At 37.7% G+C, this 27,854-nt stretch overlaps 1 protein-coding gene across 7 annotated transcripts in view; it reads right to left on the bottom strand.

The window, feature by feature from the left end:
* The window catches only part of R3HDM1 (R3H domain containing 1), a 152,905-nt gene that overhangs the window by 78,147 nt on the left and 46,904 nt on the right, over positions 1–27,854 (bottom strand). For all 7 annotated transcript variants that reach the window (XM_061135664.1, XM_061135663.1, XM_061135661.1 and 4 more), the window contains exons 2-3: positions 11,063–11,271; positions 9,401–9,611 (exon numbers count right to left, since the gene is read on the bottom strand). In XM_061135664.1, coding sequence (XP_060991647.1) covers positions 9,401–9,571 — 171 coding nt within the window. In that variant the 5' untranslated portion in view covers positions 9,572–9,611; positions 11,063–11,271. The remainder of the gene's footprint in view (positions 1–9,400; positions 9,612–11,062; positions 11,272–27,854) is intronic.

A 27,854-nucleotide genomic window follows, 5' to 3' on the forward strand; every position in this document is an offset into this window, starting at 1 on the left:
GTGCAAACCAAATACATTATCCTGACATAGTCTTCAATAAAAAGCTTTTTCCTTAGGTGATGATTAATATTGTTGTATGTGGGTCAGTCTTCATCTTGAAGATTAGCTTTGAATGGCTTCATTAAAAAGATCCCTCTTACTGGCCCACAATGGTCAGAAGTAGCCTTTGATGATCTCCTCTCATGTTATTTGAAACTACTGGGTACAGAGTCTTCTGATACATATGACTGAACAACTGTTCTACTGGGTTGGGCAAAAAGTTCCTTAGGGCATTTCCATAACATATGCATAAACCTAAACCAACTTTTTGGCCAACCCAATACATGTTACATGATCAATATCACTTCAAGGGACCACAATCCTGACCAGTGTGAAGTTGTCTGTGCCAGCATCTTTCACAGAATAGTACAACCTCTCAGCAAAGCAAGATGGGTGGCTTGGGGGAAACTGCAAGATGGTCTTCAGAATACTTTCGACATATCTGGAAAACTCATGGCTAATATACTGCTTAGTAAATCTCCATTAGCCATCTTGGAGTAAGTCTCCACAATAGCTTTCAGCTAAAGAAAGCTTCTTGTGGCATGAGTCAAGATAAAGCAAGATTCACATGCCCCAGGTATTCTCCCCTTACCAGCTTAACAAAGACACTGAGCATCTTCCTGAGCCAACTGGTGGTTTATTTGTGTCTGTGTCTGTGTCTGTGTGGCACTTTACTTAACCCTTTCAAACCCAACCAACTTAAGGCTCTCATCAGTCAAGTCTCACAAAATAAAAAGCAAGTCTCACTCCAAGGGTAGCCCCTTGGAGAGTCCGCATTTTAGCATATGTTGAAACTTATACAAGACCCAAAAGGTATGAGTTCACTGTAAAATGCACTGAAACACAGATGCTACTTTTAGGGGAGCTGGGCCCAAACAAGGTTGGGAAAGATCATGAATGGGGCAGCATGGTGCTCCAGAAGTACACAAAGGTAGAAGGCTAGGGTTGAGTCCTGCCTGTGCCACTGGATCTCCAGGTGACACTGGCAATTCATTGAAATAAGTCTCTGAAAAATGGAAGGTTTGTGGGACTCAATTTTGAGTTGTAACTCTTGAGTTCTATGACTCTAACGCCAAAATAGTTGGTCATAACCTTGAGCTCCTCTAGCCAGTTCGGGATCCTTTTTGCCAGAAATGTCATCACAGGGCATCTTTCCTCTGGGTATTTCTCCCTCAGGTTCATGAAGGATGGTGGTGGTAAAGGTAACTTTCACAAAGGTCTGCAGTTTTCAAATGGAAATCCAGCCACCCTGAGGCCAGCTCTTGCAACACTCTTGCCCTAGACCTGAGCACTGACTCTTTTCTTAGAAATACCATTCTCTCTCTGGTAAAAGTGAGATGTTTCAGCAACTGTCCTCCCACTGTGGGGACAAGATCAGCATGTCTTCTCTGCAATGTATGTTTTCGCTGTGGGCATCACCCAGGGCCTGTCATCCTGGGAGACGCCAAGGGGCAGGGAGTATGGCTTCACTAATCATTTGATTAGAGTCACTTCCACAGCTTAACAGTTGTTTTGTTTTATCAGTGCTGCTCAACGTACTGCCCACAGACCTGTCAATGGGTAATACTGGCATCACCTGGGAGCTTGCTGAGATGCAGAATCTTGGCAGTCTCACCCAACACCTTCTTCAGTCTCTTTTGTGGTTCTGCAGTCTTCAGCCTTTGCCCTTCTTAAAGTTGCTGACTTTACAAATGGCTCCAGCAGTGCTGGTACTATAGTCCCTTCCCTCTTGGGTGTGTAGTTTATAACAGGCATCCTTGGGCAGTGGGATGTCTATAGAGGCAGGCCTGGGGACTGAGAAAGCTCTCTTGGCTGGCCCCTTTGGTGTTATGTCTAAGAAGTCATCACCAAAATCAAGTCATGAAGCTTTCTTCCAGTGTTTTCTTCTAAGACGCTTAGAGTGTTATAGCTCTTAGAGGTCTTTGATTCATTCTGTGGTAATTTCAATATACGGTCTTAGGTAAGAGTCCAACCTCATTCTTTTGCCTGTGGATATCTAGTTTTCCCAGCACCATTTAAAAAAAACTGTCCTTTCTCCATTGCCTTGGCACTCCTATCAAGAATCATCTGATCACATATGCAAGAATTTACTTCTGGACTCTCTAGTCTATTCCTCTGGCCTAAGTGTCTGTCTTTATGCCAGCACCAGACTGCTTTGATTACTGTAGCTGTGTAGTAAGTTTTGAAGTCATGAACTGGTCCCTCCAGTTTTGTTCTTTTCCAAGAATGTTTTGACTATTCCAGGTCCTTTGAAGTCCCACATGAATTTTAGAATGGGATTTTCTATTTTTGCAAAAATGACATTTGATTTTGACAGGAACTGCACTGAATCTGTAGATCACTCTGGGCAGTATTAACATTTTAACAATACTTATGTTTCCAATTCATGACAATGGATGCATTTCAATTTAATTATGTCATATGTAATTTCTTTCAGCAATGTTTTGTAGTTTTCACTGAATAAGTCTTTCACCCCTTGATTAAGTTAATTCCTAAGTATTTCATTCTGTTTAATCCTTCTGCAAATCAAACTGCTTTTGCAATTTCCTTTTCAGATTGTTCACTGTTAGTATATAAAAATGCAACTGATTTTTGTGTGCTGACTTTGTGTTCTGCTACTTTAGTTAAATTCATTTATAGGAATAGTGTGTGTGTGGCAATAGAAACATTACTAATCAAAAACTCTTTGTATAATTATTTGGGACCATACCAACAATTCAGAACTTCATAGCAATTATGTGGGAAAGTGAACTGCTTGAGATTAATGTGACAGATTGCTTGAATTAACTCTAAATAATTCTTAACAAAGTAGTCATAAAAATTCTTAAAAGATTATAGTCCCTAATAAAACTGAATAAAAAACACAATCAACACTGTCATACAAGCAAAATTATTTATACAAGAAGTGGTCAAAAAACTTTCTATTAATTAAGATAATATCTGCTTGGAAACATTCAAAGAGATGTCTAATGTCTGCTGGCCTCTCTCCAGCTTGATGATATTATTGTTATTATTATCATGGCTTAGGCAGCTTTATTGAAGAAAAAATCAATTACTAGCAGAGCTATTAGCTGATTACTCATCCACTGATAACTGGCATCATTTATTCAGTGCTATATTAAACACTGTATTCGAAGACAGATTAACTAACAGCTCCAAGACTCCTAACAATATATACATAAAAATTACAAAATGTATGAGACCCTGTTTTGGAATACAAAGGGTGTTTGACTTCCAATTTCCACTCTCTGTAGACCAAGAACAGGTCATTCCTCTATTGACATGCATAAAATACATCACATTTTCTGTACTGCTGATGCTATAAATTCAACACCAATTCTCCAGCACATCAGTTATGAACATGAAGCATATCACGTAACCTCAAACCTCTAACAGTGGAAGGTTTAAACAAGGATGGATGCTGCTAGAATAATGCTGCTTCCTTTGATGTGACAACTCAGCATCCATCTCCCTCCCCCTCAGATGACTCTTCAGCATGATAAAGCAGACTGAGGAATGGTTTCAGTCTCATAGCCAAGTTAGAATGAAAAAACTGGCCACGTAATACACATGCTCCATTTAAAAAAAAAAATTTGCACCTTGGGCAACTGTCCTCTTGTAACTACTTTACAGTTTCTAGAAGCATTTATTATCTGAAGATAGAACTTAAGTCTTCTCAAATGAGCAAATGAATGAATGGATGGAGATAAACAAAAAATAAAATGAAAAAAGATGAGGGCTGACAGGAAAGCACCCATATAAGAAAATCAAAAAAGGAACAGTAATTTAAAGTTTAATCCAGCTATAATGAAGGTTTTTCTAACTTTAAGGTAGCATCATCACATGGCACAGTTCTGAGTCCATTCCCGAGATACTCCGTAGTGCTTATCTCTGTTTTATAGATCCGTGCAATCTCTGGCACCAGGATATCATCTAGGTTTGAATCAAGTATTAGTGAACAAATGGATAAAAGAACAGTTTATATAAATAATATCTTTAACAAATAGTAGAAAATCATAAGAGTTCTTAAAATTTTATACTATGACATCCCTTCATTCAAAAATTAGTTTTCCTCAATAAAATACTAAAGGGATGGTCAGGAAATTAAGACTTGGAAACAGATGAACTATTTGCTTCCTTAAGAAAACATTTCCATTTTCCTAAGTCACTTTTAATCAGCACATACATCTAAATTTGAGTAAAAATAATAGTTGCTGTTTAAAATGAAGCCTTCAGGAAGTATCTTAGAGGTAGAAAAAGAAGATGAAGTGTCTACTAGTATCTTAGAAAAAAAGGCATTTCATAATAGGTAACTCCATATTAAGAGGTAACTATACAAAACAGATTTTTTTAAACAAGACACTCTATTCCCTTTTCATTCTTAAAAGAGTTGACTTATTTATATGAAAACATAAAAAATTTTTTCTAATTTTATCTACTTCCACTCCTAATTTCCATTACTTAAATCTCTGTGTACATTATTTCGATTGTAAACCCCTTGCCAGATCCCTTGCATAGAGGCATACTGAACCTCAAAATCTCCAAGCAGAGTAAATATATACACATAAAAGTAAAATCTTAATAAACATTTGAATAAACAAGGAATACAGCATTTCAGTGGATTAACATAAAACAAACTCTCATATTCTCTTTGTTCCTCTTCCCAGTCTTTATATTCACCATGCTATATGGAACGTGATATGAGAGACCAGGACCATTTTTCCTTATTACACTATTTCCTTGCCATGGAATAGGTTTTCAGTAAGTGTTTGCGGCATGAAATTCTCCTGCAGTATGAACCACTGAGCCACGATTCAATAGTGGTCATCAGAACGTTTTTGTGTTTACTGCCAAGAGCAACACAAGAGACATGGCAGAAAATGTAATACAAGCACACCTCGTTTCACTGTGCTTGGCAGATACTGTGCTTTTACAAATTGAAGGTTTGTGGCAACCCTGCTTCAAGCAGCACCGTTTTTCCAACAGCGTGTGCTCTCTTTGTGTCTGTCATGTTTTGGCAATTATCACAATATTTCAAACTTTGCCATTATTATTTTATTTGTTATGGTGATCTGTCATCAGTGACCTCTGATGTTACTACTGCAATTATTTTGGGGTGCCTCAAACCACACCCACATAAGACAGCAAGCTTAACCAATAAATGTGGTGTGTGTTCTGACTGCTCTGCCAACCAGACAGCTGTTGCCAGTCTCTCCCCGTCCCCAGGGGCCCCCATTCCCTGAAACACAACGATGTTGAAATCAGGCCAGTTAATGATCCTACACTGGCATCTAAGTGTTCAAGAGAAGGTAAGAGTCACATCTTTCTCAGTTTAAATTGAAAGCTAGAAATTAAGCATAGTGAGGAAGGTATGCTGAAAGCTGAGACAGGCTGAAAGCTAGGCCTGTTTGCCAAACAATTATTCAAGTTGTGACTACAAAGGAAAAGTTCTTGAGGGAAATTAAAAGTGTTACTCCAGGGGAAAACATGAATAAAAAGAAAGTGAAACTTTCTTACTGCTGATATGGAGAAAGTTTTAGTGGTCTGGATAGAAAATCAAACCAGCCAAAGCCTAATTTAGAGCAAAGCCCCAACTCTCTTCAGTTTCATGAAGGTGGAGTGAGGTGAGGAAGATGTATAAGTTTAAAGCCAGCAGAAGTTGGTTCACAGAATTTAAGGAAAGAAGCCATCTCCGCAGCATAAAAATGCAAGGTGAAACAGCAGGTGCTGAAGTAGAAGCTGCAGCAAGCTAGCCAGATCTAACAGCCTTCTATTGGAAAAAGATGCCATCTAGGACTTCCATAGCTATAGAGGAGAAGTCAATGACTGGCTTCAAAGCTTCAAAAACAGGCTGATTTTCTTATTAGGGATTAATGCAGCTGGTGACTTTAAGTTGAAGTCAGTGCTCATTTACCATTCTGAAAATCCTAGGGCCCTTAAGAATTTTGCCTGTGTTCTATCAATGGAACAACAAAGCCTAGATGATAGTACATTTGTTTACAACATGGATAACAGAATATTTTAAGTGCATTGTTGAGACCTACTGCTCAGAAAAAGGATTCCTTTTAGAACACTACTGCTCACTGACGACACACCTGGTCACCAAGAGCTCTGATGGAGATGTACAAGATTCACAACATCATTCTGTAGCCAATGGATCAATAAGTAATTTCAACTTTCAAGTTCTTTCAACTTCTTAAGTCTTATTACTGAAGAAATACATTCTGTAAGGCTATAGCTGCCACAGATAGTGACTCTTCAGATGGATCTGGGCAAAACCCAGAAAGCCTCTGGAAACAGTCACCATCCAAATGCCACTGGTGATTCATGGGAAGAGTTCAGAATAGTAACATTAATAGGAGTTTGGAAAAATTTGATTCCAACCCTCATGGATGACATTAAGGGGTTCAAGACTTCAGTGGAGGAAGTAACTGCATATGGAGTGGAAACAGAAAGAGAATTAGAATTAGAAGTGGGGCCTGGGGACTTTCCTGGTGGTCCAGTGGTTAAGAATCTGCCTTGCAATGCAGGGGACATGGGTTTGATCCCTGGTTGGGGAACTAATATCCCAGTCACAGGATAACTAGGCCCATGTGCCTCAACTACTGAGTCTACACACCACAACTGGAGAGAAGCCTGTGCAGCTCGACAAAGATCCTGCAGGCTGCCACTAAGACCTGACAAGGCCAAAAATAAATAGATAAAACATAAAAAAAAAAGAGAGAGAGAGAGAATGAAAAACACTATCCTTAAAAAAAAAGTGGAGCTTAAAGATGTAGCTGAATTGTTGCAATCTCGTGATAAACGTTTAACAGATGAGGAGTTGCTTCCTGTGTGGGGTGAGCAAAGTGGTTTCTTGAGATGGCATCTACTCCTAGTAAAGATGCTGTGAACATTACTGAAATGACAACAACGGATTTAGAATATTATATAAACTTCACTGACTGAGCATCAACAGTCTGAGAGGACCGACTCCAATTCTGAAAGAAGTTCTACTGTAGGTAAAATGCTATCAAACATCATTGCATGCTACAGAGAAACTGGACATGAGAGGAAGTGTAAATTGATGCAGCACATTTCAATGCCGTATTTTAAGAAATTGCCAGTGACCTTTAACAACCACCACTCTGATCAGTCAACAGCCATCAACATCAAGGCAAAACACTCCAACAGCAAAAAGATTATGATTTGTCAAAGGTTCAGATGATGGTTAGCATTTTTAGCAATAAGGTATTTTTAATTAAGGCCTAACTATTTTTTTTATACACAATGCTACTGCATCCCTAACAGACTACAGTATAGTGTCTTTACATGTGCTAGGAAACCAAAAAATCTGTGTGACTCGCTTTAATGTGGTATTTGCTTTACTGCAGTGGTCTGGAAACAAACCTGAAATAAATTCAGTGTATGCCATAATTTAAGTTAATCGCTTGTAGAGAAACATGACCTGGAAGAGTGAACCTTAGGTGTAGAAAAGAGATTAGAAAGATACCTTTTACCATTTCAATCACAAATGCCATAGAATTTAAGCATTTTCTCTGATCCAATCAGGATACTGACTTTCTGCCATCAATGGCTGTACTGATGGCAGGCATGACAATTTTTTGTTTTAAAAAGTGCTATTTCTAAAAATGATTAGAGAAACTGTTATTCCTCCAAATCTCTTAGGTAATAGCCACCTGACCATACTTAAGCAGTGGGATCTAAATGCCTTTTTACTGCTGTATGAGTTGATGTCATTTTCTAACACATTTCTGGCACATAATGAAGAATAAAGTTTTTGAGTGAATTAAAGAATAAAACAACCTTTCAAAGAAACTTCTTAATTTATTCTAAAAAAATAAAGTATAAGTTTTGGCACAAAGCCTTCAAGGTCTTTAGGATGTAGAAAGAATGATAAGAGTATTTTTCTCCCCAAATAGAATTCTTTATTTCTAGGGCTAACTAAAACAGAAGTATAAGACATAGTATTTTAATTTAACAGTTTATGGGCTTCTCTGGTGGTACTAGTGGTAAAGAACCTGCCTGCCAATGCAGGAGACATAAGAGACACAGGTTCCATCTCTGGGTCGGAAAGATCCCCTGGAGAAGGAAATGGCAACCCACTCCAACGTTCTTGCCTGGAGAATCCCATGGACAGAGGAGCCTGGTGGGCTATAGTCCATGGGGTCACAAAGAGTCTGACACAACTGAAGTGACTTAGCAGTATAGGGCTAACTAAAACAGAAGTATCAGACAGTATTTTAAGTTAACAGCTTATGGTAGATTAAAGGTCTTTCCTACTGAGAGACAGGGTCAAATGCCCCTTCCCCTTGAATCTGGGCTGGCTTTACTAACAAGTGTTATCAAAAGACAACAGTGGAAGTGACATTCTGGGACTTCTAAGCCTAGGTCACAAGGATGCTTGCAGCTTTGTTTGGCTCTTGGAACATTCTTTCTGGAACCCCTGAGCTGCCTATAATGAGTCTGATTACCTGGGCTGATTGTGTTGGAGGCAATCCAGGTATGTGATCCTAGGTCTAGCTCAGCCTACATTCCAGCTGTTGCCACCAAACAAGCCATTTAAGTGAGCAAAACAGTTATGGACCTTCCAGGCCAGCCCACCTGACATTCAAATATCAGTGAGGGATCTCGTCTGATGCCTTGTATGGACAAGATTCACTCAGTCAAGCCATTGCTCCATTTCCCAACACACAAATCATGAGATATTAAAAAAGAAAATGTTATTTTAAAATTGCAAACCCTTATTTTGTGATCATCCGTTGTAAGCAACAAATAATAAGAACACATAAAAGTAAGCATTGTTAAGGACTACTTGACACAATTTTTACCTACCTGGAACCTGTGGACCATCATCAATTTTCATCTATGCCTGGAATTAAAAGCCTTCTCAGTGGTTAGTGCTAGGTCATCATACATGTGTAGCATCAAAAGCCTCAAGTGACCTTTTTTTCTTCACCAATCTTTTTTCTCCCTCAGTCACAGCTGATTGATTACTTCCCCAGGGCTGTTTTTGCCAATAGAACTCCTGCAGTTTCAATCTCTCTATTCTAATCTCCTCTAATCTTAGGTTATTTTGAACTCTCACAACACTGATATGTGCAAAATGGAATGAAAAAGTGTAAAGCCACTAGAAAACCAATATTGGCCACATACAAATAAAAAGAAATAGGTGATACAAGCAAATCAAAGAGCTAAATTCAACAAGTTAATCCAGATGACCACCCAAAGCAGCTGGCAGGCATGTCACAAAAGGTCACCTTACCCTTATACAATTCTGAAAGTGAGTTTTGTATGAAAAGTATAATTATGTATTATTGAATATTTAATACTTGTAGCCAGAGGAAAAACTCTTGTTTACCTGCAAATCAATATTGTTGTCAATACAACGTTCATTCTTCTCTGCCAGAATCTTCCCATAGCTTTCTGATTTGGTAAGATTTTCAACTCCAGTTGTATCTTTCACTTCTGCCTCCAAATCCTTCATTGTTTCAGTTTCATTTTTTATAGTAACAGTATCAGACATCCTCATTAGCAAAGGTTATTTTAGAATTCTACAGGGAACTTGAAGCCTTAGCAAGCAAGAAAAAAATTTTAATTCAGTTTGAAACATCCTTTACATTCAGTTAGTATACAACATTGACTAAGTATCTTCTATGTTCCAGGAATAATGTCAAATATACACAGATAAATGCAAAATTCCTGCTTCCAAAGGGCATATAGTTTAGTGGCAAGTATATCCAAATTAAAAAACATCATAAGACAATGAGATAAGGGATATAATAAGAGTATGAGGTGATTTTGATGTGCACACCACTGTGAAAGTTCATAAGAAACATTAAGGAATATGTCCTATCCAGATGAAAGGTAATGGATCGAGAGTTATAGATATATACTTGGTTGACATCAGAAACCTTTTTATCTGAAGCGATATTATGAGTATTGTCCCGTGGAAAAAAATCTTCCTGTCATCGCTTCAGAGAGTTCATCTAGCATTCCTAAAATTTCTAATTTCTTAAATTAACCTGTAATTCCAAAAGGAAGTAACTTAAAAAATAGCAACATTCTATACAAAACACAGTTGTGAATTTGCACTAATAACTGTCCAGCATTATGAATCAAGCATTGAAAACTCTCCTGATTTACGTGACTCAGGGCCAAACAACATACATTACCAGATGCTTTAGTACTTCAAAGGAGATCAAATACAAAAGAAGCCAAAATGTTTCATATCTTCAGTGAGTTTAAGACAACAATGGGAACTTTACACTGAATATCAAATAGGAACTTATCAGATAAAGCTCTCATTTTAGGACATGTAAGATATACGAACCTGAAGAGCAGAACTTATACACCATTTGCTGTTTTTTTCTAGACTTACTGAGATATAACTGATACATAATAACATATAAGCCTAAGGTGTACAATATGATGATTTGATACACATATATATTGTGAAACGAGTAATGCAATCCATCACCTCACATAATTAAATTTGTATATGTGTGTGGTAAGAACAACCTATTTCAAAAAGCATCAAAAAAATGAAGATGAACTGATGGACAGGTAGAGGGATGGGTACAGACGGACAGACGCAGGTTAAAGCAAGTATAATAAAATGTTGATTGTAGAATGCAGGGGTGGTTGTTCAACCGGTTGTTAAAACGGTTGTTCACTGTAAAATTCTTTCAACTTCTCTGCATTTCTAAAAATTTCATAATTAAATCTTGAGAAGGGAAAAATCCAGTGGACCTTGTTTTTTCTATATGGAAAATTCAAGAGTTCTTTTCCTAAAAGAAATTTTTGCCATGAGATACCTAAACCTATCTTAGGAATCCATAAATACATCTGAAAAGCTAAAAAAAAAGTCTTTCTTGATTATATTTATACCAAAGTTAAGTGATTCATTCTCAAAACAGTAAAGTTACTAAGGGGGAAGGGCTTATTTAAAGTACTCTGATTGCTTATGATTTTGAAATAAAAATCTCTAATTTTTCTCAAATGATAAGAGAGGTTAGGTTACCTGATGTGTCCTATGGATTTGGGATTGTGGTGTTCCACAAAAATAAAATAAAATAATCCAAGGTTCTTTTTCACAGTTGTCAGCCAGGATGTCAATTGTCTTGACCCATTTGGAATCTGGCAGGAGGAGTCCCATGTCCTTGTCACCACTGTAGATTCCCGGACTGAAATGGACTGTCTTGGATCAAATATATCATACCTCTCAGCAGCCTAAAATTAAAACAAAATATTTTAACAAAATAGCCAAGGGAAATGAAATACTACACAGTAATTTGGAAATTAAAAATACTACTGTTGGTGACTTTACTGTTTTCTTTCCCTAAACAAGGGCCGGAACACTTAGTTCTAGACAATTCTGACATACACTGGTCTTATGAGCCTGAGTAAGTCATGAGGCCACCTAGACTCTTCAGCTGTAAAAGCAGAAGGAAGAAGAAAGCAAGGGAATAGATATATAATAAGAACCGAGTATATGGTCAGTGTTGTAAGGGAGATGATGATTTTCATTTTAAAAGTTTGCCCAGTATCAGAAACCAGGGAATTCTTGCCTCCAGGAACTATGATTTTTAGAGCTTTCTTCCAAAGCTACAACTCCATGGACGTAAAACAGTAATTTTTAAAAATCACATTCTAGGTTTCTAAAAGTACAAAAGAACAAAAGCTGTAATAAGCCATTTAACACATTCAAAGAAACACACATTGTCTGTTAAAAGCAAATGTCTATAAAGGGTGACAGACTATTTTTAAAGACATCTGAAAGATCAATGCCAAAATTCTCAGTGTCATCTGTTTTTAAAGTCAGTTTCATTTAAACTTTTTTTTTTTGGTACAAGTGACTGCATCACAGCAAAAAACACTTCCTGTATTGCTCTTCCATCTTCCTTTGACAATTTTGTCAATAGGACAACAAATGTAAATAGGACAGCACAGTTTTAAGGTGAACAACTGCACATAATGGGGTCTAACCACCAAGAGATGCAATACTAATACTGCTGAGCATACATCACAGAAGTCACATCTTACACTAATTCTTCAAAAACAACTTTGAAATGGAATTATTTTGAACCCCAACATGGATTCATATTAGTTTTAATATCTCAATTACACTGTGTTTGACTATAGGATAAAAGAAAAGGAGGTATTACAAACAAGTGTCAAACTGTTTTCTAACTGACACTGTCATTTCAATATGACCAAGGGTGCTGGGCCACTAAATATAATGACTAGGCTTAAGAAAAAAAAATCTACCCGAAACAAACCAAAAAATACTTATAGTATTTTTCTCATTTAAAATTTTTTCTCTCATAAAATGGTAGACACAAGATGGCAGCACTCAGTAAGCAGCAAAATTCTTTGCAGTCTTGCAGAAATTCTGTGATTTAATTGTGAGTCTTTTACATTCAAAACTCTAAGAGAGCATGGTTGCAGTTCACTTAAGAAGTGAGTAAGGCACCACGAAAGGAAAAGCTGCAAGGGATGATGAGGATGAGGCACAATGTGAAGAGGTGAACGAGGATTAGAAGATCTTCTGAGGACCCAAGGAATCTTAGGGACCACCAAATCTCACTGTACGATAAACATGCAAGTTATTAGTGCCCAGAAGTAAAATGACTTGTCCAAAGTCATACAACCAATTTATATGACCAATACTTGCTAATAAGCCACACTGCTGCTGCTAAGTCACTTCAGTCATGTCCGACTCTGTGTGACCCCACAGACGGCAGCCCACCAGGCTCCCCCGTCCCTGGGATTCTCCAGGCAAGAACACTGGAGTGGGTTGCCATTTCCTTCTCCAATATGTGAAAATGAGACGTGAAAGTGAAGTCGCTCAGTTGTGTCCAACTCTTAGCGACCCCATGGACCGCAGCCTACCAGGCTCCTCCATCCATGGGATTTTCCAGGCAAGAGTACTGGAGTGGGGTGCCATTGCCTTCTCCAATAAGCCACACTACTTGACAACAAATTAACGAGTGCTGCTGAATCAACTGGCCAGTTATTGCCTGGAAAGGAAGTAGCGGTATAATAGAAAACTCAAATGCACTAGCATTAGTATGTGTGTGCTCAGTCACGTCTGACTCTTTGCAATCCCACAGACTGTAGGGAAAAAATATTTAGCTGATAAATGGTTAGAAGATTTGAATGGCTTAAATGTAAAGCACTTGCTGCAGTATCTCTCACAGAGTGGGCACCCCAAAAATGTTATAATAGTTTTCCTTCATGGTCAGAATCACCTTAGGCCAGCAGTTGGTTGAAGCTTTGTCTGTTGTGTCCTGGCTGTACCCTGCATGATAGCAGACTGACCAAGGCCCACCAAGGGTGCACAGTGGCCTTGTATACCTCAAGTTTTCTTATGCATAAATCCTACAAAGCTCAATAGAAGAGAATGACTGGAGTTTGTATGAATGTGCCTATGTTGGGGAGGAGGGTGCTTGCCTCAGGGCACAGTCTCAAGGGGCTCTCATTAGATCTTTGTCATTAAACATAAAAAATTTCACATCAACTTTACTTCTCAAAAATAGTAATGTGTTTATTTTAAATAAAAATGTTTTCCTCTCTAAATCTTCAAGTAAAAGAAATATTCCAGCTTCTTGGTACTTCCTAAAACAAAATTACTTTTATTGTGGCACAAAGCCTATACTTCTAGGGTTACCTAAGGCTGTGTGGATGTGTAGGTGTCAAGTACAGGAAGCTACAGACAGAAATGGCAGATTATATCTCTGCCGCAACACTCAAGAGTCAATTAAATGCACCTTCCTTATGTAAAAGATAGCTATACAGTAAGTCAACATGATTAAGGAACTTGAATGAATTGGGTAGGTTTTTACAATAGAAAGACAAGAGAAAAAAAAAAATTGATGTCTATTAAATGCATACATCTGAGTACCTACTGTTACTGATATTTAAAAACTGAGTTCCTGAGAATTTGTTTCAACATAAAAGAGATGGATATACACACTCAACATTCAAACTCGTCTTTGGAAATACATTCTTCCAGCTAGTAATGTTATTTATTAGGGACATATCAGAGATTTTATTGCTTCCCTGGTGGTCAACTATAATTTGCCTGCCAATGCAGATGTGGGTTCAATCCCAGGGTTGGGAAGATCCCCTGGAGAAGCAAATGGAAACCCACTCCAGTGTTCTTGCCTGGGAAACCCACAGACAGAGGAAAATTCCATAGCCCCGTGGGTTACAGTCCACAGGATCACAAAAGAGTTGTACATGACTGAGCAACTAAACAACAGAGATTTGATTATATACAATTTCTAAGCTACCAGGTAGCCAACAGAAGAGAAATGCCACATGTATGTATTATACATAATAAAATCTTCAGAACCTTATGCACAGAAAGGCTGGCATCCACCCAACACCATAAGCAAAAGGGCATTAGAGGGAAAATTAAATTTTTATAACCTAAAAAAGTAAAACTAAAAAAGTATACAAATATAGGAAATATTTTATGATTATTGTGTGAGAGTCCTTCCCAAGAATGATGTAAAAATTTAGAAGCTATCAAAGAAAAATATTAACAAAACTTACAATAAAGTTTCAATATATTTTTGTATGACAAAATATAAGAGATTAAAAGGCAAATCATGTAACAAAAATATTTCTAATACAAAAGGGCCAAAATCTCTAAAGTAAAAAAAGGTCTTAAAAACCAAAGAGAAAAGGAGAGAGAAATGAGAATCAGAAATTTACAAAAGAAATACAAGTAACTAGCACCAATAACTACTCATAAACAGCCTACCAGTGCAGGTACTATTCTAATACCTTTCATAACGAACTCATTTAAAGCTCATAACATGGAGAAGGAAATGGCAAACCAATCCAATATTCTCGCCTGGAAAGTCCATGGACAGAGGAGCCTGGCGGGCTGCAATCCATGGGGTTACATGACTGTGCATGCATGCATGAGGGTGGAGGGAGATGGGTTGGTAGCAATAAATTGGTAGAACTAAAAAAAAAAGCAAAGCAAAAAAAAAAATCTCGTAACAATTCTAGGAAGTAGGCTGTATCAATATCCCCATTTTACAGATTAGGAAACTAAGGCACAGATAAATTGCTTTGTCCATGGTCACATAGATGGTAAACATAGGATATTAAGCAGGATATGAACCGGGGCAGACAGATGCTCCACTCTAAGCTCTTACCCATAATGCTACAGTATCATTAATATGTACCAAGAAGAGAGACAATTTGGGTTTATAGAGCATATTTATTTGAAAAAATACTTAAAACATGTAGTAACTTGGTAACATTGTGTTCAAGAAAGAAAGCAGTAAACTTACCCTTTTCATGTAGATAGTACAGAGTAGTACAGAGATCCTATTTTTATTTATGGTCAGTCAGGCTAATTGCTACTAAATTAGCAGAACTGTCAGGTAATCATCCAGTTTCTCTTAATTTCCCTATCTCTTGTGATGACAAGTATTAAACTATGTAAACATGGCTGGCAATAAGGATTCAGTTTGTGGTGAAGGAACAACATGAAGCCAAGGAGCTTACAAATGATAAATATGCATAGTTAGGTACCTTTCTCAGGGTAACAAAGCAGGGCAGAATTAGGATCAACATTGTGAAAGCATATGCAGTCCATGAACGAACAATTTCTCCAGTGAAAATTTCAGACAGAATTTTCAGCAATAAAAATTAACCACTGCTAATTCAAAGGATTACGTTATTCTGCCTACAGTCTACTATATGTGGTTCTATGAGTGTGTTAGGTGTTCAGCCATGTCCGACTCATTGCTAACACATGGACTGTGGTCCGCCAGACTCCTGTCCAGGGAATTCTCCAGGCAAGTATACTGGAGTGGGTAGCCAGTCCCTTCTCCAGGGGATATTCCTGACTCAGGGATCAAACCAGGTCTTCTGCGCTGCAAGCAGATTCTTTATTGTCTGAGCTACCAGAGAAGCCTATGTGTTTACATAGCACAAAAGAATTGAAAAGTTAGGTAATTAGAAAAATAAATATTCTAATTTCACACACTGAAAACCAGTTTTTTCTAGATAAAACATCAAAAAATTATTTAAGGGAATCCCCTGATGATTCATTGTTTAGGATTCTGCACTTCCCCTGCTGGGGGCCTGGGTAAATCCCTGGTCAGGGAACTAAGATCCCACAAGCCCATGGCTCACCCCCATCCCTCAAATAGTAATTATAATTTTGTTGTGGGAAAGAAATGTGGCCATACAGGTTAAAATAATTTTTTTTCACATAAATATTGGGGGGGGGGGGGGAGTTGCATTACTGAAGTTATCTGAACAGAATTTGGCACTATGATGTCACTTTATTAGACACAATGCTGTATTTTTTCCCTTAGAGAAGAAATGTAATCAGGCAGTACTAAATTTATTTATTAAATAAGCCAAATGCACAAGATCAACATACAGCTTCTCCTAAGGTTAAAGGCTGACACAAACCATTGGCCAAGGGCCTGTAGTTAGAAAGGCAAAACAAACAAACAAACAAAAAACACCTCCCCACAACCATCCATGGTTTATGCCATATTTAGAAATAGTGGAAATTCACATTCTCAATCACTTGTCATTTACTTGAAAATGAATACAAGCAGCAACATTTCGAAATGCTAAATGTCTACGTGATTTATAAACAGTTGCTGTCATCCAACAAAAGGTATGGAGTGACCTCAGGAAGCTGCAACAAGTATTAGCTATACGATTACACACAAACAGAAGAGAAAGAACTACCTTGATGCAAAGTTTGCTAAACCCAAATGAGGAGGTTAATAATGACATTTATCAACAAACACATAAAATAATTTTAAGATGACATTAAAAAGAGGAAAAAAGAAAAAAAACTTTAAAAAGGAGAGAAAATAATTTTAAAAAAGTAAAGTAAAAAGGCTTGGTAAGTTAAAGAATGAGAGGGAATGACAGATTAGTAGAGTCCTATAGTCCATGAGGTTGCAAAAGAATAGGACACAACTTTGTGACTAAACAACAACCAGATTCTGAGACAAATTACTTTTACTAAAAAACTTAATGGGGAGGTAAAGTGTTACATGAATTTGCTTCATTCTGCATACAAAGATGCCAAAGGAAAAAGAAGCTCATTTAATGGGAACAGAGTATATGAACTGAGGCTAAAGACAAGAAATGTGAGGACAGCTAGAATTGGCAAGAGCATGGGGAATGGGAATTCTCAAATACCATGAGTTGATGTTAGTAATCTGTGATAACAAGTGAAGTTTAAATTCGTCTTATCCTGTGCCCATTTCCACTTCTGGATCTATACATTGAAAAGACTCATACATGTACATGAGGAGACTACAAAAATACTCACTGCACTGTTTTAATACAACGGAACTTACAGAAAAATTTTAAAACCACACAATCATGAATTGGAAGGATACACATCTATTTCGTGTTAGTAATTCTCTCTGGAAAAGAAAAAGCTTCTGGTGAGACAGTACAGGAATTTTAAGCACGTCTTTATTATTTTATTATTTCTTAAAGAAAAAGATCTGTAGCAAACAACAAATGGTTAACAATTTGCTAATTCTGAGTAGTAAGTACTGAACATTTTGTTATAATGCTTTTTTTCCTGGTCTTGACATTTTATTAATTCATTTAATCCACCTAACAACCCTAAGATAGGAGTTCTTAATGTCTCCATTTTACAAGTGAGGAAGCGGAGGCAGAGAAAGATCAGGCAGCTTACTCAAGGCTGCATGACTAAGTGGCAGAGTTAGAATTTGAATTCAGGTAGTATGGCTCCAGAGCCCTTGCTAGTAGCGACTGCCTACATACACTGCCTTTAGAAACAAGGGTGTTAATAGAACAGAAAGGAATTAACTGGGGAGACCAGCTAGATACAGAGGTTGATAGAGATACAGGTTAGGGATGTGATAGTCATGACAGGATACAAATGACTGCGCAGGTAACGCTTGCTACCCACTAACAGAGGGAACAGTTCAGTTCAGTCGCTCAGTCGTGTCCGACTCTTTGTGACCCCATGAACCGCAGCACGCCAGGCCTCCCTGTCCAACACCAGCTCCTGGAGTCCACCCAAACCCATATCCATTGAGTTGGTGATGCCATCCAACCATCTTATCCTCTGTCGTCCCCTTCTCCTCCTGCCCTCAATCTTTCCCAGCATCAGGGTCTTTTCAAATGAGTCAGCTCTTTGCATGAGGTGGCCAAAGTACTGTAGTTTCAGCTTCTAAATCAGTCCTACCAATGAACACCTAGGACTGATCTCCTTTAGGATGGAGGAAATATAAGAGGGGGGAAAAAAGAGGATTTGGTGTAGAACAATCTCATTTCAGTTTTGTATACAGTATGTTCAAGGTGCCTTCAGGACATTCAGGTGGAAAAATCTAACCAGGATTTGTACCATCAGGTGTTCAGCAGAGAAGGCAAGGCTGATACTGTAGACTGGGTGGAAGTGCTGAACAGATAGAAGTTCTGAACTATCAACCTAGATGTAGTTGCTGAGAAGCCACTGAGTAAGAAAACAAGTGGACTTCGGATAGAATTCCTGGGGAATACCAAATCCTTAGAAGGGCAGGAAGGTGGAGAAACAAAAAGGGTCTGCTGGATCTGGTAACAAGGTTAGCAGGAGATGCAAAGCTAGGGGAAGGCTGTCAGGATAGAAAGCATGTGGGCGGAAGAGAATAAGCCAGTAGAGAAAGGACGGAGGGAAGTTGAAGTCTTGAAAAGGAAAAAAGGATCAGAATGAGAAGGGAAATCTGAAGTAGAAAGAAATGAAGAATTGGAGTCAGAAGAACAAATGAAAGGATAAGCCTTACAAGTACTTACTGTTCTCAGAAAAAAATGAAGAGAACGTGACAAGAAGCTGAGGGAATTCATATCTAATAAACACTTCCTCTATTTCAAACCTAGGACATTATGTGCTAAAATTGAGGACGCTGGGATGGCTGTGGACTTTTCGAAGAATGATGGGTGAGGGTAAATATTGGAATGAGTCTGTAGCGGGAGGCTCATTACAGCTGACCCCAACATCCAGAACTGTCTAGGCACAGTCCTTCTGAGGGGAAGTCTACAGATATCAAGACTACAGGTTTCTGAGATTCTTAAACTGAAGTCACTGCAATGGGAGTAAATGAAATGAGACACCTCAGGTGCTATTGAACAGCTATTGAACAGACCTACCATTATAACATTATATGGTACAGTGCTTAAGAAGCCTAACAATGCCAATCAGAAGGTAAAAAGCTGGAGGCTAGGAATGCTAGAGTACTAAAAGAAGTCTTTCTATATTTTTATGTAGTGGGGTTCCTAGTTTGAGCTGATGCAGAGGCTAAAGAAAGTGTTTCCCATTAGAGAACCAAAGAAGGAGAGAAAAAGGGGGAGACAAACAGTTCAAGGTATATAAGGGATCAAGGCCTGTACAGAAGATTCTAGTGAATATGATGCCCTGAAGACTAACTGTATCAGGAGTTCTAGGAGACAGAACTTTAGGCAGGAATGTTAGCAAATTTATAGCAAGCACTAGCAAAAGTGGCAGTGGGCCAGAGAAGGACAAAAACTGAAAAAGCATGAAAGGGCTGTTCATGAGCTCATGAGAGATGCTCCCTACGTATGTGTTAAACGCAGGACTGACATAAACATATCAGGTTACAATAAGATCTCTTGGCACATAGTAAGATCCCCTTTAAAGACCACATGGAAGAAAAAAGACTGGTCTTATCATTTGATCATGCTTTGGGAAATAAAGAACATTTGAAGGTTTAGATTCTTGGAAACAGCACACATAAGGATGTGAGAGGAGAAATTAAGATAATGCGCATGTAAGAAGAGAGAGTACAGATTTTTTGTTCCATACTGAGTTTGAATTGATGTTAATTGATTCTTTACATAGTATATTATCTACTGGGAGATGCTGTTAAGCTATGGAACCTGCTAAAGGGAATTATTTAAAGGGAGAAACATCTGTTTATTCAACCTTGACTTCAGTTATCTCCTGGAATAATGACAGCCAGAAAAGTAAATTATTTCCCTAATACAGAACACCAAAGACACTATCAATATTTAAGAGAATCAAGTATTGTGTAGCAAAGAATTTGGCTGGCCTTTGTCTCCAGTTCCTGGGAGGTAGCATCTAAATTCTTGGAATTGGGGGAATTCCCCAGCAGTTCAGTGGTTAGGACTTGGTGCTTTCACTGCCATGGCCTGAGTTCAATCCCCGGTCAAGGAACTAAGATCCCAAAAGCCACATGGCAAGATCAAAAAATAAATTTAAATTCTTGGAAGTGACAGGAATAACTGGGCACTGACAGTTTATGTTACTGAGGTAACTTACGGTGAAGACCCTACAGAATTGATGTGAAGAAGATGCCTCAAGATGGGGACTGGCCACACTTGAATGATTAACTGGATTAGAAAGTTGGGGCTCTGAGCCAAGGGAAAGGGGTGGTGAGAGACTGAGTTCAACCGAGGGGCCAATGATTCAGTCAGTCATGCTGATGTAACGAAACACTAATAAAAACTCTGAAAACTGAAGCTTGGGTGGGCTTCCCCAGACTGCAATATTCTGTCACATATTTGTACCAGGAGGGTAACACATCCCAACTCATTCCACAGAGATGACGAGGGAAGCTTTGCATTTGGGACCCTCCCAAATCTTTAATCTGTTACAATAAAGCTGTAATGGAAGTGCAGCACTTTCCTGAGTTCTAGAAGTCATTCCAGTGAGTTTTTAAAACCTGAGGGGGTAATGGGAACCTTCCAATCTGTAGCTGGCTGATTCGAAGTGAGGGTAGACGTGTAGAGGACGATCCCTTAGCCTGTGGAGCTTGGTCTAATGCTGGGTTGCTTAGTCACGAGCCACTGCAGTTTATTAAGCTTTTGCAGAGTCTAGTCTCATTGATTCCATTCTCACTAATGCAGTTTGTGCAATGTTCACAGCATGATGATACCCCAGTTTATTCAGCCATTCCTAATGCCATCAATGAAAAGGCCTATCTGTATATGGCATGCTAGGCCACTCCATCAGAAGCCTTCAGTCTTTATGGTATTTAAGCTAGACTCTAATGTGGTATCCCTTTACTCCTTCAGAACTCTTTCACTTGGTTTTTTTTTCCCCCTCTGTACTACTAAAATAACTAAATGAATTTATCTCTAATATACTTTTTATCCATGGCTAGCATTTCATTCTTATCACTGGATCACAATGGAAGTTCTTTGAAGGCCTTAAAGGTATTAAGCTCTGTCATCAAAGAGTCTTAGCAAAATTCACACTGAGCTCCTGGCACATTTATCTAATCCATCCAAAGGTTCTTTGATGGCTTAATGTATTTCATCAACATGTGAAACTTCATTTTCTCTAGCATTAGAATCAGTAGGTCTAACATGACCCATTTCCTCCTTATGACAAAAAATGTTTCCTTTACAAGATTTTAATTTAGGTTACAATTGGCAGACATTCTGTTTTATAACTACTAATGTGCCACCCTTCACTTCTTGAACTGCCAACTATATTCTCTCTAACAAAGGATCACAACTCTCTTTCAAGAAAGCACCTAGGGATTATGTTCAGGGGAAAAAAGGCTCAAAAATGTTTTATTTCTTTTCAGTCAAAGAGCATTTCATGGTCAGTAAAAATAGCTTAAAAACAGCTTGAGGTAGAACAGGTGTTGTCTTTCAATGGCCACCATCTACCGTCATATTCTGTAAAAGGATGTGCACAACAAAGTGCAAATACTATTATAGCTTGAAGATGCTTCTGTGAGGCATGTGTGAACACCACTGAGAATCTCCTGGCCTCCAGAAATTCACACTATCCCTTACATTTGTAGAATGAGCAGATATAGCTTCTATTTAAAATACCTAAGGTTCTGTCCAATTTAATTAGTTCAATTTCCTATGGCTGCGCACAAAATGAATAAATCCAGCCTAATACGTTTCAGATTGGATTTATTAATGGCTTTCTTTCATTATTCCTTGAACTATACCCACTACATCAATTGTTTTAGTAGTTATTAATAGTTTATAAGTTTCTGTTGCTTTCTTTACAATTGTCACTGAAATTCAATGGGGCATTCAGTCTACAATTTTTGTTGTCATTCACTGGCATTCAGTCTACAATTTCTGATGTCATTCATTTCCTACCTGTTAAAAGAAGTTGTGGTTTAGCTAGCACTTTGAAAATACTGAGATAATAAAATGTTCTACTGTCTCTCTCTGGTGATCCTGTATTATGGTGGGACATCAGATATGCTTGATAATCAGCACTGCATACGTTCAAACTACTTGAAAAAAAAAAAAGGCATGTGATTTTTGTGAAAGTGCCTTCTGCTGAAGACAGAAACCATATACTCTTCTAAATATTTGAAAATAACAGAAAAGAGAGAAGATGTCAAACCAGCATAGTAGATTGAATAATGATTTACAGACACCATAAAGCAGTAATTCTTAATTATTTTTAGACCATAAAAGGATCCGGCCTGAGAAGCTTATTAAACCGAAAGATCCTCTCTGCAGGGATGCGGCACTCAGACATGCATAGGTTCATGGACATTTTTCCATGTGGTTTTAGGTTATTTAGAAGCACATACATAGATCCTAGTTGGCATCGCTTGTTTTATATTTTATATATGCATGTTATATACAATATTTTAATATGTGTGTTTTATACAAAATATAAAACAAGGACTGTTAATTAACATTCAAGTATAGGCTTGGGAGAAACACACACATATATCCACACATGCACATGTATACATACATACACACACATTTTACACAAACCCATAAATTTCAAGTGAGAAGGTGGGGTGGGTTGAGAGATATTAACTGGGCTTCAAGCATTTATCTAGTTACTAAAGTACAATTGAGGAATTCTAGGGCTTACAGGAACTTGATTGAAAAAAAATAACTGTATTAACTTTATTAAAGACATCTTATATTGATTAAATGGGGGTTGCTCAGCTAGGGAGGTGTGACAAGAGGATTTTCAGAGATGATTCTTTGGGGGGTTCTATTTCACTCCTACCCCATGTCCCACATGACCAAGAATCTGATTATATAGCAGAGAAGAGACCTATGACAATCAGCAGAGGCACCAAGAGAAATGTTACATGGTTTCACAGAAGGGAGAGTTATACTTGAAGATGACATTTAACTCAGCTCTGAAAACATTTTTATCTTATACATCTTACTTTGTGCCTTAAACATATATAACTTGTTAGCTGAAAATTTAAGTATCTTCCCTGATAGCTCTATATGAATTATCACAAAACCACAGTGCCATTAAGACAACTATGCCTTAATCAACTTGCTATATTAATCTGTTTTACAAAACAAAATAAAAACAGTGTGATGACAGTTGCTAGGTTTATTACTATGTACACATGTAAATGTTAAGCGAATGTCTGTTCCTCAGACCATTTTAATTACGAAGATACAAGGCACAAAATCTTGAAAAAAACATGTTTTAAATGTTAAAAATCTTTAAACACATGAGACTTCTCTAGTATTTTGCTATTTTCTGTGACTCTACAATTATTTCAAAATAAAAAGCTAAAAATCCCATTGTACATCCACTGTAACACACTTGGAAAAATACAGAATGGTATGTTAAAAAATATGACCTGGAACACAATTCTGAAGTAGGTATTGTCTTTAAGTTATCTTGAAAAGTGAAAATTTTAAAGATGCTTTGTAAGAAAAATAGGAAAACTAACACAAAAATCATTTAAGAGAAAAAGAATTTCCTTTAACAGTCTAAAATGTGTATCTTTGGAAGACAAAATATTTTAAATGACAATTTCAATATATGATCATTTCAACCCACTTATAAGGCCTGAAACATAAATTTTTAAAAATTAAAGAAATTGAAGGGTAAAATTTGTTTATTTAAAATATATTTAACTATTACTCAATAGTTTCTTTTTTATTAAGTGCGGAGTTTAACATAAAGGGTCGCCAGTCACTGCTATTAAATAACCGAAGGACATTTAAAATCAAGTGCAGATGTGGTTCCAATGAAAACTGAAAACCTGGACAATGAAAATTTGGAGTGTATGTGTATGAGCGAAGGTTGGACGGGAAAGAGAAAGACCAGGGGACAGAGTAGAGAAGGAAGCAAAACGCTAAGAGGGAGAGAGAAATGGAGGCCCAAAGACTGCCAGGACAGAGTCAAGGACACGGGAGACACAAACAGGGACAGAGAGGCAGAAGAAAGTCAGGCACGGGAGAGGAAAAGAAGGGTGACAGAGGCGGGGGGGGAGCGGGGGGGCAGACAGAAAGCTGGAGGAAGGGGCACAGGGCAGGGCACACCAGGGACAAAAGAAGAAAAGCAGACAGACTAACAGAAAGGGAGAGGGGGAGGCAGAGGCAAACAGAGGAGAAGGGAGAGACAGCGGGGGTAGGGAGAGAGGGGGAGATGCCAGAGAGGAGAAGGAGCTGAGCAGAAGAGGAAAGGAACGACTGACAGACATGCAGAGGGAGAGGCACTCTGAGACACCAGGTAGAAATGCACAGAGGGAGACAGACCGAGACAAAGTGAGCAAGACTAACAGGCCAGTGGAGGGAGACAGAGGGAAAGGAGAGAGACAGAGAAGAGACAAACACTCAGAAAGTCACTCACACACTCGCACGCACACACACAAACGCGCACACACACACACACACATACACAGGGGGGCAGGGAGCAGAGACATAAAAGGAAACCTAAAGAACAGAATAAATGAAAAGGAGGAAAGACAATTAAAAAAGAGAAAAGCAGAATGCAACAAAGGATGGATAAAAGCAGTTGTAGGTAAGAACTGCTGTTAATTTTCATTTTTTTTCTTTCGTTGTTCAATATAAAATTTAAAACCTGAAGCATAAAAAAGAAATGATGATTGAAATTCTCCTGGCATTAGATTGAAATAATGTACCTAATAAAACTCCCTAATTTTAATAATAGCTATTAATACTTTCAGAATTCTAATTACTTACACAATTGGGAATCAGAAAGAAACAAAAGAAAAAGGAATAATGATATTCAGCAATGAAAAAAGGCCATTTAGTGAGTTTTCTCCTGTCTCCTCTAAAAAAAGATGAATTATTTCTCCATATCAAAATAATTGATTCTTATGGGGGGGGGGAGTGGTTGAAAACAATACAGCAATTTCAAAAACTGTTAACATTTCAGCTAAATACAGGAAAAAAGCAAGCAAAACTCAAAAATCTTCCAAACAAGTCAATTATATACTAATGGACATATTTCAGTTATTCAGTATTGCCCATATGGTGGGATTTCAGTTTTGAAGAATCATAACATATCAAGATAAATGTCAAAGTTTTTAGATAGCAAGATTAGAAATCAGATAGTTCTCAAAAATTACAGCTTGGTTAGCATTTGCTCTCTTTTGCAATGTGATAATTGATTACACTAATCAGAGCAATGACAAATACAGGTTTTCCTGTTATAAGCACTTTGAAAACTATTCTACCTCTTCTCCCAAAAGAGAGTACAAAAATTTACATTGGGTTTGAAAGTTAAGGTTCTTTGTTTTATAATTTCCAAAGTCTCATCCACACTGTACTGGTTACACAATGAAAAATTTTAAATGAAAAAGCCACACAGCATGTCTGTTTTGAGATGAACCTGAAAGAGAAGACATCTTCCTGACTGACAAACTGTTCTGTTACACACAAATATCAATGAACACTCAGGTAAACCATTCTATCAACAACGTACAAAGAGCATCACAAATTTGGGGATTAGGGGAGAAAAAACTTGTACTATTACTGAGAAGCAAATGAATCCTACTCCTCATTCTACCAACCTTAACAAACATATCTTTACAAAAAGAAACAAAAACCATTTAAAAAACATGCTCTTGTGTTGGATCTTCTCACAAGCCCCTAGCAAAATTAGGGTACTAAGTGAACACGAGTAACTCTTCACACATCTGATTTACCTTTTGTACACATTATTAAATGAATTAAGAGTCACATACCTTCATCGTATTGGTATTTGCTTCATCACACAGAGTGAATGAGGATGTACTTGCCATAGCATCTGTAAACTGATGCTCTGCATTGCTCCTCTACAGAGCTCAGTGCACACACAGCCGGCGATCAGTCAGGCATTGGGAGAGTGCTGCGGGAGCGCTCTACAGCACTTGCAGAGGACTCAGACAATAGAAAGTCAACAGCTGTATGTTGTGATGTCAGTAACACTCTAGCCAGTCACCACCCAGAATATCTGAAATGCATCGGAAGCTATATTGAGCTCTTCATTAGCAATTCAGAAGCAATGATGCAAAAGTCCATGAAACTGTGAATGCGCTAAGACTATCAGGATTTTTTGAGATTTCTCACTATTAAATTTTTGTTGCACGCTGATGAGAAAAGTTGAGATGATTATATTCTCCAGAATTCCCTTAAGAACAAAATGTATGGAATCTAGGCAGTTAATACATCAGGTTTTTCATAACACTCTTTAACACTTCTAATGTCACTAACAAAAAAAGCCTTTAAAAAAAACTCAAAGACAATCTGCCTACAAAAGCTGACATCCCATGATGGTTTCATCTTCAAACTGATTTAACTGTCACAAAGAAACAAACTGCATTAAGAGCATAATTCCTTATTTCTTAATTTGTTTCTGCTAAAATTTAAATGAGCTGGCTTCTTCTGGCAAGAGCATTACTTCTTCACACCAACAGATGGAGACAGCAATAGAACTGCAATCAGAAGACAATTTTGCCTTGTGTCAGATGTCTGTTGTCTATATTAGCTCAAGTGGCAGACTTTAAAGAATGAACTGAAAACATCGTTCAAGAACTAAGAAAAGCAAAATACTTTCCATAAACATACAGGGGTACTGCAAGGATCCTACCAGACATTTATTACCTGTACTATTTGAAGAAAAAAATGTATACCACTAACCAAAAATACTTTTCTCTGCCACTAAAATGGTTAAGTCTTACAGAGTTTAACGTATCAGCAGTGCTCTGTATACAAGCTTGCTGCTGCTTACATGTTCAATTATATCCAACTTTTCTGCAACCCGATGGATTGTAGCCTGTCTGGTTCCTCTGTCCGTGGGATTTCTCAGGCAAGAATACAGGAGTGGGTTGTCATTTCCTTCTCTAGGGGATGCTCCCAACCCGGAGATCGAATCTAAGTCTCCAACCTGGCAGGTGGATTCTTAACCAGTGAGCCATCTGAGAAGCCGTATACCAGCTTAGGAAATGGCAAAACGAAAGACACTGTAACTATGTTATTGCTTTCAACAGGCTATATTTCAGACTTATATACATAGATTTAAGCTTCTAATATATGTAAATCCACAAAACCTTTCCTGAACATTCAAAGGTGTTAAGACAGTGATTCTTGTCTGAGATGTTTTGCATTAATTTACTTAAAGGTTCCCAAATACCTATTTCCTCAGTGTACAATCCTTTACCACGTCGCATGCTTTCTGCTACTCATCTGCATGTAAGAGGTAAAAACCAAGCACTAGCCTGGGTACCCAAACACAAGTATCCAAGTCCCTAGGTTTTCCCAAAATGGCTACTGCTTTCAATAAAATGTACAAGTCATATTTTCTCAGATAAAACTTTGTTACTTTTGAGAGAGATAAATCCAAGGCAACATTCCTTAAAAACCCTAACAAAAGCTCTTGTTATGAAACAGGAAAACAAACTGAAATGCAGAATAATGAAGTAACCCAACTTCACTGTAGCAAAATTAAACAGAATATTTCTACTAGTCGGAAAGGTCAGGATAAAACCACTTGTATATATGGATGCTATTTCAAATGATTCTATTTATCTTTGAGCTTTGGAAATTGTTGCTTTGCTGTT

The sequence above is a fragment of the Dama dama genome, chromosome 33 (assembly GCF_033118175.1).
Source record: "Dama dama isolate Ldn47 chromosome 33, ASM3311817v1, whole genome shotgun sequence".
NCBI lineage: Eukaryota > Metazoa > Chordata > Mammalia > Artiodactyla > Cervidae > Dama > Dama dama.